Here is a 12,238-nt window from a genome sequence, read left to right on the forward strand (position 1 = left end):
TTGTTTAAAGTCAGCTTAGTGAAAGAATGCAGGCAATGTAGATCTCACCGCCACAGGGTCTCATTCCAGAATGTGTGCGCGAGTGTGTGTGTGTGTGTGTGTGTGTATGTGTGTGTGTACATACTTAACCATATTTTGGGGACAAATTTGTACCCAAAAGTGAGCTAAACCTGACAAAATCTCCAAAAACCTCCCTTTGGGGACGTCCTCATTTGTAAAACCAGTTTAAAAATAAAGTAACCTAAACAAAGGTTTTTAGAAATTGTAAAAATGCAGAAAGTCTCCTGTAAGGGGTAGGTTTAGGTGTGGGGTTGGTGTAGGGCAATAGAATATACGGTTTGTACAGTATAAAAACCATTACGCCTATGGAATGTCCCCATTTAGATAGCTAAGTAAACGTGTGTGTGTGAGTGAGTGAGTGAGTGAGTGAGTGAGTGAGTGAGAGTGAGAGAGAGAGAGAGAGAGAGAGAGAGAGAGATTGCAAAAGATCTGTCAGTGCCAGTGATAAATACCGTATTGACCCGAATATAACACGACCCTGATTATGAGACGACCCCCCTATTTCCAGATGTACCTTTTGGAAAAAGGCTTTTTGAAAACCAAATCTGTTTTTTTTTTCTCTCTCAGTAAAACACATTTTGTCTTAAATTATTTTCATATTGCATATTTTTCCTATTTTCATTTTTGTTTTGAAAGTATGGTAAATACTGGTAAAATGTACAAATAATTACATTTAAAAACATACACTTTTTGATATACCATAAAAAAAAAAAACAGGTAGCCCATCTGAATTAGGACATTTAGGCTATCCATCTCATAGTAGCCTACCAAAATTTTATTAACAGTAGAAGTGAAGTCTTATTGTAGTCTTCAAATCTGGGTACTGTCTTAAGTTAAAAATCACTTACAAAGGAAGTTTGGTCCCATCAGACTAACATGACAGTCACGACCGACTCATCCCGCTGTAAGCTTATCTTTTTCTTTTGTTTTTACTCGCGATCTTTACAGCACACATTACATTCCATATTTCATGGCACACTCGTTTTACGTGTATTTAGCGCGACCTATTGTTGTGGGTGTATTATTGACATGTCAAAGTCTAGACCCTGAATATAAGACAACCACATTTTTTCAGATGTTCAAAACATCGTCTTATATTCGGGTCAATACGGTAATTTCAAAAAGAACTTTTGTGACAGTATGCTAATTTAACCTGGTTATGTTGATAGACTTTTTTGTAGTGCATGTCAGATGTCCAGTACCTGTCACTATTTGAGTCCAGTGACTTGCTCCTGCACATGACTATGGCAGTCTCACACTTTGGGTTACCAGCACCTGGAAAAGAAAGAAAGAAAAGACACCTTGTTGGCACATTTTTTAAAGAAAGGCTAAAAGTGCATTTACCATTACCAAACGTTCCCACAAGGATAGTAATACCAATATATATATATATATATATATACAGTGAGGAAAATAAGTATTTGAACACCCTGCTATTTTGCAAGTTCTCCCACTTAGAAATCATGGAGGGGTCTGAAATTGTCATCGTAGGTGCATGTCCACTGTGAGAGAAATAATCTAAAAAAAAAAATCCAGAAATCACAATGTATGATTTTTTAACTATTTATTTGTATGATACAGCTGCAAATAAGTATTTGAACACCTGTCTATCAGCTAGAATTCTGACCCTCAAAGACCTGTTAGTCTGCCTTTAAAATGTCCACCTCCACTCCATTTATTATCCTAAATTAGATGCACCTGTTTGAGGTCGTTAGCTGCATAAAGACACCTGTCCACCCCATACAATCAGTAAGAATCCAACTACTAACATGGCCAAGACCAAAGAGCTGTCCAAAGACACTAGAGACAAAATTGTACACCTCCACAAGGCTGGAAAGGTCTACGGGGAAATTGCCAAGCAGCTTGGTGAAAAAAGGTCCACTGTTGGAGCAATCATTAGAAAATGGAAGAAGCTAAACATGACTGTCAATCTCCCTCGGACTGGGGCTCCATGCAAGATCTCACCTCGTGGGGTCTCAATGATCCTAAGAAAGGTGAGAAATCAGCCCAGAACTACACGGGAGGAGCTGGTCAATGACCTGAAAAGAGCTGGGACCACCGTTTCCAAGGTTACTGTTGGTAATACACTAAGACGTCATGGTTTGAAATCATGCATGGCACGGAAGGTTCCCCTGCTTAAACCAGCACATGTCCAGGCCCGACTTAAGTTTGTCAATGACCATTTGGATGATCCAGAGGAGTCATGGGAGAAAATCATGTGGTCAGATGAGACCAAAATAGAACTTTTTGGTCATAATTCCACTAAACGTGTTTGGAGGAAGAAGAATGATGAGTACCATCCCATGAACACCATCCCTACTGTGAAGCATGGGGTGGTAGCATCATGCTTTGGGGTGTTTTTCTGCACATGGGACAGGGCGACTGCACTGTATTAAGGAGAGGATGACCGGGGCCATGTATTGCGAGATTTTGGGGAACAACCTCCTTCCCTCAGTTAGAGCATTGAAGATGGGTCGAGGCTGGGTCTTCCAACATGACAATGACCAAGCACACAGCCAGGATAACCAAGGAGTGGCTCTGTAAGAAGCATATCAAGGTTCTGGCGTGGCCTAGCCAGTCTCCAGACCTAAACCCAATAGAGAATCTTTGGAGGGAGCTCAAACTCCGTGTTTCTCAGCGACAGGCCAGAAACCTGACTGATCTAGAGAAGATCTGTGTGGAGGAGTGGGCCAAAATCCCTCCTGCAGTGTGTGCAAACCTGGTGAAAAACTACAGGAAACGTTTGACCTCTGTAATTGCAAACAAAGGCTACTGTACCAAATATTAACATTGATTTTCAATGTTAAAAATGTTCAAATACTTATTTGCAGCTGTATCATACAAATAAATAGTTAAAAAATCATACATTGTGATTTCTGGATTTTTTTTTTTAGATTATGTCTCTCACAGTGGACATGCACCTACGATGACAATATCAGACCCCTCCATGATTTCTAAGTGGGAGAACTTGCAAAATAGCAGGGTGTTCAAATACTTATTTTCCTCACTGTATATATATATATATATATATATATATATATATATATAGTATCTCACAGGAGTGAGTACACCCCTAACATTTTTGTAAATATTTTATTATATCTTTTCATGTGACAACACTGAAGAAATTACACTTTGCTACAATGTAAAGTAGTGAGTAAAGCTTGTATAACAGTGTAAATTTGCTGTCCCCTCAAAACAACTCAACACACAGCCATTGATGTCTAAACCGCTGGCCACAAAAGTGAGTACACCCCTAAGTAAAAATGTCCAAATTGGGCCCAAAATGTCAATATTTTGTGTGGCCACCATTATTTTCCAGCACTGCCCTCTTGGGCATGGAGTTCACCAGAGCTTCACAGGTTGCCACTGGAGTCGACATCACGTAGCTGGTGGATGTTAGAGACATGGCCGCGGGAACTAGGGGTGCTGCAGCACCCCCCGCCGCAGGGCCGGGTCTGAGATTTTCCTTTTGCCCCTTGATCATCCCCAAGATACTTAATTTTTGTGATTATTTATTAAACTGACCGGAAATATATAGCCTAGTGCGGCTGTATTTTAGCGCGGCGCACGTCCCTGCATCTCCACCTCACACTGACAGAATTTCATGTGAATGTTCACGTGATATTACCGTAATTTTACATTCCGACTTGTAAAAACCAATCAAGTCCTCGTCCTTTTTATGAGCTGTTTTCCGAAGCTTTCTCGCTTGTCAAGACGGCCACCGTCAATAAGCACTGCTCTTTAATTGCGCTCTAGTCTCTGGTCAAACGCGCTCAAACCACTGTAGTCTAATCTGTAGCCTAATATAATCTATTAACTACGCACATCATAACGTTTTAGGCAAGTAGGCTATCCATATTATGACAAAATATTTTAATAAGACTGAATTTGAATTTAACCTGATCACGTTTAATAAAAATACATTATAAGTTTAATTATAACGCGCATGTCCACTATTATTCAAACAACGAACAGATTATACAGGGAACAAAGAACATTTACATTGTCAAAGAATACTGAAGCATGAGTGTAAGCACTCTAAAAAAACTGTAAGATATAATCAGTGATATTGTCTGCAGTGTATGATGAATTAATCTCTTACATCGCACGTAGGTAGGCTACATCTGCGTTTCTGATGAGAGAATTCGATAAAGTGCATTGACCAAAACTTTTGCGTATCAGAGATGTTAATATTTAATAAAATCCCCTGAAATAATAGAAATATTAAAGAAAAAATTCTTGAAATAAAATCACAAAAGCACAAATACATTGGTTTGCATATAGGCTACATCTTAATTTGTATGTTAATCTTTAAGAGTTTGGGCTGTTTATAGGATTTTGTCAAAGGCCCCGCCCTGCCTCATCAAGCCCCGCCCTCCAGCACCCCCCAGATAAAATATGTTCCCGCGGCTATGGTTAGAGACCTTGCGCTCCTCCACCTTCTGTTTGAGGATGCCCCACAGATGCTCAATAGGGTTTAGGTCTGGAGACATGCATGGCCAGTCCATCACCTTTACCCTCAGCTTCTTTAGCAAGGCAGTGGTCGTCTTGGAGGTGTGTTTGGGGTCGTTATCATGTTGGAATACTGCCCTGCGGCCCAGTCTCAGAAGGGAGGGGATCATGCTCCGCTTCAGTATGTCACAGTACATGTTGGCATTCATGGTTCCCTCAATGAACTGTAGCTCCCCAGTGCCGGCAGCACTCATGTAGCCCCAGACCATGACACTCCCACCACCATGCTTGACTGTAGGCAAGACACACTTGTCTTTGTACTCCTCACCTGGTTGCCTCCACACACGCTTGACACCATCTGAACCAAATAAGTTTATCTTGGTCTCATCAGACCACAGGACATGGTTCAGTCTTCAGCAAACTTTTGCGGGCTTTCTTGTGCATCAGCTTTAGAAGAGGCTTCCTTCTGGGACGACAGCCATGCAGACCAATTTGATGCAATGCGCGGCATAGGGTCTGAGCTGGCTGACCCCCACCCCCTTCAACCTCTGCAGCAATGCTGGCAGCACTCATACGTCTATTTCCCAAACACAACCTCTGGATATGACGCTAAGCACGTGCACTCAATTTCTTTGGTCGACCATGGCGGGGCCTGTTCTGAGTGAAACCTGTCCTGTTAAACCGCTGTATGGTCTTGGCCACCGTGCTGCAGCTCAGTTTCAGGGTCTTGGCAATCTTCTTATAGTCTACGCCATCTTTATGTAGAGCAACAATTCTTTTTTTCAGATCCTCAGAGAGGTTCTTTGCCATGAGGTGCCATGTTGAACTTCCAGTGAGCAGTATGAGAGAGTGAGAGCGATAACACCAAATTTAACACACTCACATTCACACCTGAGACCCTGTAAAACTAACGAGTCACATGACACCGGGGAGACAAAATGGCTAATTGAGCCCAATTTGGACATTTTCACTTAGGGGTGTACTCACTTTTGTGGCCAGCGGTTTAGACATTAATGGCTGTGTGTTGAGTTATTTTGAGGGGACAGCAAATTTACACTGTTATACAAGCTGTACACTCACTACTTTACATTGTAGCAAAGTGTCATTTCTTCAGTGTTGTCACATGAAAAACACTGAAGTAGGGAATCTTTTTGGCCCCCATGAGGAAAACAGCTTATAATGAAGTGTGTGTGTGTGTGTATCTATCTATGTGTACCTGGTATTCCCTATGCAATGGGGACCACATGTCTCAACAAGGATAGTAATACCAGTAAATTTTGACCTTATGGGGGCATTTTTTAGGTTCCCATGATTATACAAGCTTATAAATAATACAGGATATTTTTTTTTTTAGATTTTATAGAATTTTTGTGTGAGGGGTAGGTTTCGGGGTAGGCTTAGGGTAAGGGGATAGAAAATACAGCTTGTACAGTCTAAATATCATTACACCTATGTAATGTCCCTATAAAGCCAGAAGAATGTGTGATTTTTCACAGAATTCGACTAAACTCTCTGATAGTTAAATGTCATATTTCAAGTAGACATTAAGAAAAAAAAGGCTTGATATTTATGTAATTTTTGTTACCAAAGTGAACTTAGTGAAATGTCTGTTAATCAAAACCTTTATGCAATAATTGAAACTCCTTTTTTTTTTTTTTTTAATTTTGATACATTTTTCATTTTCTGAAATGGTGCTGCCACAAAGGTTGTTGTAAGTGGTTGTCAGGACATTGTTATGGGTACACTGTCAAGTGTTCTGTTATATCAGTGGTGAGGGCTGTTGTTGTATTTAAATGTGGGATTTGAATGCTTAATTGTACAGTATTTGCATGGGGGTTTTTTTTCAAATCCTGCAAAGTTAATAACAGCCTCAAGTAGGCACAGCATGCAGCGTTGGTTTCGCATTGTATGAAAACATAGCAGAAGACAGTGAAAAAGGTTTTACAGAGGGAAATTACATTAATTAAAATATGAATTACTATGTGTATATTATAGAAATATGTATGTATAATGTATATTGTGTACAACTGTATATTGTTTATTGTATACTGTGCAAATGTGTATATTGTGTAAAGTGTGTATATTGTTGTATATTCTTGTTTATGTATATTGTAAATTTTCATATCTTGTTGCTTGTACTGCCATGGCACAGAGTCTGCACCTAAGAATTTCACCATTGGTACACTAGTGTACATGATGTGTGACAACAAAGAGATTTGATTTGATTTGAATTAATTATATGAATGTATCTCTGAAGAGAACCGTGATAAAGCAATAAGTGCACAGCCGCTTTGTGTATAGCGGGTTTGCATTTTCACTCAACCTGTCTGCCGTTTTTTTCAAACCAGTGCAAAAATCAGACCAAATTTTCATGCACAGTTGTAAATTTTATCCAGTTGATGGAAAATAAGCTAATGTGCATACTAAAAATCGAAAAACAATTCGTATAAAAGAATCTAGAATTATTAACATTATTAAGAGCAAATAAAATACCTGCAATCATTCGTCATTTTGACTCGTATCTCTTTTCTTAAAAATGATTTCATTCTGAAATTTGAGGTTTATCTTCTTTTTTTTTTTTTTTGTCAAAACTTTATTTTAATATGCAATACATGCTAGGGGATAACATGTTATGTTGTAGTTATCTAACCAACATTTTTTGTTCATTTAAAATCTGTTGATTGTTAATGTCATTATTTTAATTGTTTCTGCTGTTTGTTGCATTTACTTATTTATTTAATTTTATTGGGGTCATTAAAAGTTTAGAATGTTAAAATAGGGGTTCCTGGGGAAAAAAAAGGGGTTGGGAACCACTGGCCTATATGCCACCTTGTATATACAACTTGATAATGTCTGGATTTAAAAGGATATATGCATGGATATATATGTAGCAACTCATAATGTAATAACTCAGCATACTGTAATAACTGCACATAATGTAATAAGCATTACATTATTAATGTAATAACATGTACATAATTTTCTCAAAACATAAAATCTTGGGCTCATAATGTAATAATATGAGATTATTATTACATTATGATGTAATATAATCCCCCCCCCCCTCCCTCCTCCCTTGAAAGTCAAGTTAATTTTATTTAATTTTATTTTCTCTACAGCGCCAGACCACAAAAGAAATCATTCAATGTTACCTTCCCTATAGAACAGGTCTATACCTTGTTCTTTTATTAAACAAACTAAATAGCCTCATGTTATTCATCTTATTTGCACGACGACATGTCATTTCTGTCTCTGTTACATGGTCGCGCTCTCTGTATCGCTCGCACAGCGGAGTTCTGCCCCGGTTCGCACACACACACACACAAACGTAAGCGCACACACAAGTGAGCACACTCCCACTCCTATTTGTAAATATTAAGCCGCAAAACAACTATTTAAATATGACTTCTGCGTGTCTCTGTGTTAATGTATGGCGCAGACGCGCGGGTTTGTTTACTCATACAGAAGCGTGTGACGCTTGCGGTGATATTAACGCCTGCCGCCTCACTAAATGAAGACATAAATACATGAATAACATCTCCAGAACTGCTCTGAGAGTCACTTCATGAGCATTTGACCATTTCATTTGAGAAAAACTATCCTCATATCATATACACAGAAATGTAAAGGTATTCACGGCAACCCGTCAAAATAAAAGTTCGGTTTCACTTGAAGACATTGGGCAGAACGTAATAGGCTACTACTACTAAAACTATTAAAACCTTATCTTTAAAGAATAATCATACAATGTCTTCAATGTTATTATCAATATTAGATCCCCTTTATTTTCCAAAAAAATAAGATTAGTTTAATTTTTATTCATTAAAATATAAATTAAAGGAATGTTTTTATGTCGGGAAAAAAACGGAACACCCCCAACCCCCTCCCCCCCACGGTCGCCGCCCCCCCCAAAGCCATAAACATAGGGGAAACACTGTATTCACTATTAATTAAATTAATAAACTTCTAATTTGCTAATAGTTAGTAAGGCAGTTGTTAAGTTTAGGTATTGGGTTGGGTTAAGGGATCTTGCAGAATAAAGTAGTAATATGTGCTTTATGTACGAATTAACAGCCAATATGCTAGTAATATGCATGCTAATAAGCAGCTAGTTAACAGTAAGAACTGGGCCGAGAAGTGAGAAGTGATACTGTAATCACTTTGCAGTTTGGAATGATGTACTATATTTGTATAACCAAAAATGGAGTATTTTATGTTTCCGCTTCTTCCAACATATTCTAACATTGCAAACTTGACATTGCAGCCTGTTAATTTTCAAAATAAAATAGTCAACCAAACATTTAAAAGTTCAGTAAGATTTTTCATGTATCAAAAATAATCAAAAATATCATTTATTTCTGTGCCGCAGAGCTGAATTTTCATCAGTTATTACTCCGGGTCTTCACTGTCACATGATCCTTCAGAAATCATTCTAATATGCTGATTTAGTATCAGTGTTGAAACAGTTATGCTGCTTAATATTTTTTTGGAACTTTTTTTGTGATACTTTTTCTTTGATTATTTGATTAATAAAAAGTTAAAAAGAACAGCATTTATTAAGAAATAGAAATCTTTTCTAACAATATAAGTCTTTACTATCAATTTAACACATCCTTGCTGAACAAAAGTATTAATTTCTTAAAAAAAAAAAAAATAATGACTCCAAACAAAATTATATTTTGAATAAACACTGTTCTTTTTAACTTTTTATTTATCAAAGAATCTTGAAAAAAGTATCACACGTCCCAAAAAATATTAAGCAGCACAACTGTTTACAACATTGATTATAAATCAGCATATTTCTGAACATTTGAATCTTTCTCAGTACGTATAACTTTTGTTGTCAAAAAATAAATAAATTCTACATCTAATATATTCTAATTCTATATATATATTCTTTTAACTAAAGCCCAAGTATATAAAATAAGTTATGTACCGTGATAATACTAATAATATCAACATAAATACTACTACTACTACTACTACTACTACTAATAATAGCAAGAATATTTGAATGTGGTGCTTTTTGAATAAGTATTATACAAAATTAATTGGATATGTATTATAAGGAAATTCCAATGTTTTTATGTTTAAAATTATGACAATATGAAATATGTTATACATTTCTCATCATACAGAAATTAATATTACATTATGTCCCCAAGATTTTATTATGTTTTGAGAAAATTATTACATTATGAACATTTTATTACATTAATAATTTAATACTTATTACATTGTGTGCCGTTATTACAGTATGCTTAGTTATTACATGAGTTGCTACAAGGACACAATGTGAGCTTTGGCATTTACTGTTCTTTCTGTAAAAATCATTAGTAATAAAATTAACAAATTATTATTATTGTACATTTATTTTTATTTGTGCAACAATGTCTGCTTGTTAATTTCTAATAATGCACCTATGTCTTGGAATCCAGCAGAAAATGATGCTCTAATTGAGCTATCAGAACTTGCTTTGATTAATAGGTCGGCAATTATTGGATGATTTGTATGTAAAGATCCCAGCGCATGCAGGCAGGATTTTGAGTCGGTAAACACTATAAATTTCAGTTTATTAAGTATTGAGGGGTCTCCTCTAGAGGAAGCTCTTTCTCAGACTGACATGGATTTTGCACATGCACTACTGAGTGTAGCACAAGTTTTTATTGTACATGCACTGCAGTTGCTAGCATGTGCATGCACTTACACCCACACACAAACACATGCAATGCTCAAAGCCCTTTTAACGAAAATTATTCACAGACCGCCAAAATGTACATAATGACTCATAGCTGTAATAATTTACAGCAAAGTGAAGCATGCACAGGCCTGGGGCCAATCTGTGATTCAAGGGACAGATGGGTGTGTCCCACAATCATTCTTTTCTTGTTTATTGTCCAGTAAAGGACATAAGAATATGATACTGCCCAGATCAAAAGTGTAAAGGCTCAGTTTAGTGTGAATGTACAAGTGCTGGATGTGATAGGAGCCTGCAGGGCAAAACATCCCACATTGAGAGAAAATGTTTTTGTATACCTGAATATGTCCATTTAAAAGAAAGAAAGAAAGAAATATATTTCTTTGTCTTGTTTTTACGTACAAATATATAAACATCCTTAAAAAAAGGCGCTAATAGTGACTTCTTAAACTGAGTCTGCTCCATGAGTGTGAGGTCTTGCTTTCCTGCAGCAGTTCAGCTGCAGTTTCCAACTGTAACATATGAGACAATTGAGACTCACTAATTGTTGTTTTAGATGGGCTATAGTAACATAAACAGACAGTGGCCAAGCACTGCTGTGCACATCTGGTGTAAAATATGACAACAATAAGGAGAAGCTACCTATGGAGATTCTCTTTATAGCAGATTCTCTTTATCCAGCTTTACAGAAACTAGCTGATCTGATCACAGAGACTGAGCAACAACACCCGGACTCTGTTTTGATCATTCTCAGGGATTTTAATAAAGCCAATCTCTCCTGTGAACTGCCAAAATACAGACAGCACATCACATGTCCCACCAGAGACAGTAATATATTGGATCACTGTTACACAGCAATAAAATACGCATATCACTCTGTCCCACGGGCAGCTTTAGGACTCTCTGATCACTGTTTGGTTCATCTTATACCGACCTACAGGCAGAAACTGAAATCAGCTAAACCTGTTTTAAGTACTGTTAAAAGATGGACTAATGAAGCAGAGTGGGATTTACAAGCCTGTTTCTTTCTCACTGATTGGAGTGTTTTTGAAGCTGCTGCCACCAATCTGGATGAGCTCACAGAGACTGTAGCATCTTATATCAGTTTCTGTGAGGATATGTGCATTCCTACCAGGACTCATTTAACCTACAACAACGACAAATCGTGGTTCACTGCAAAACTCAGACAGCTCCATCAGGCCAAAGAAGATGCTTACAGGAAGGGGGACAAAGTCTTGTATAAACAGGCCAAATACACACAGGAAAAGGAGATCAGAGTGGCAAAGAGGAATTATTCTGAAAAAATAAGTATTCAATTCTCTTCCAGTGACTCAGCATCAGTGTGGAAAGGTCTGAAAGAGATCATCAACTACAAGACACCATCCCCCAGCACTGTGGAGAATCAACAACTGGCAGACGATCTGAATGAGTTCTACTGCAGATTTAAAAAAACACCCCTCACCCGCCCTGAACACCTCTCCACACAACCATTAACACCTCCAGCAACCCCCCTCTCCCCCACACCTGCAATTTAGATCAGTGAAGATGAGGTGCGCCAGGTCTTCCGGAAGCAGAAAAGGAAAAAAAGCACCAAGCCCAGATTGTGTTACACCAGTCTGTCTGAAATCCTGTGCTGACCAGCTGGCCCCCATCTTCACACAGATCTTCAACAAATCACTGGAGCTGTGTGAAGTCCCTTCATGCTTCAAACGCTCCACCATCATCCCCATTCCAAAGAAATCCAAAATTACAGGACTAAATGACTACAGGCCTGTGGCTCTAACGTATGTGGTCATGAAGTCTTTTGAAAAACTGGTGCTGGCCCACCTGAAGGATATTACTGGACCCTTACTGGATCCTCTTCAGTTTGCCTACAGAGCAAACAGGTCTGTGGACAATGCAGTCAACATGGGACTGCATTATGTTCTGCAACATCTAGACAAACCAGGGACTTGTGTGAGGATCCTGTTTGTGGACTTCAGCTCAGCCTTTAACACTATCATTCCAAACCTCCTCCTGCCCAAA

General features: G+C 37.9%; 1 protein-coding gene across 1 annotated transcript in view; it reads right to left on the reverse strand.

Annotated features, from left to right (window-relative positions):
• acad11 (acyl-CoA dehydrogenase family, member 11) overlaps positions 1 to 12,238 on the reverse strand; it is an 86,032-nt gene that overhangs the window by 19,583 nt on the left and 54,211 nt on the right. The window contains exon 14 of the mRNA XM_058764888.1: positions 1,263 to 1,335. Within this exon, the coding sequence (XP_058620871.1) occupies positions 1,263 to 1,335 (73 nt within the window). The remainder of the gene's footprint in view (positions 1 to 1,262; positions 1,336 to 12,238) is intronic.

Source organism: Onychostoma macrolepis, chromosome 24, assembly GCF_012432095.1.
Source record: "Onychostoma macrolepis isolate SWU-2019 chromosome 24, ASM1243209v1, whole genome shotgun sequence".
In the NCBI taxonomy this organism is placed as follows: Eukaryota; Metazoa; Chordata; class Actinopteri; order Cypriniformes; family Cyprinidae; genus Onychostoma; species Onychostoma macrolepis.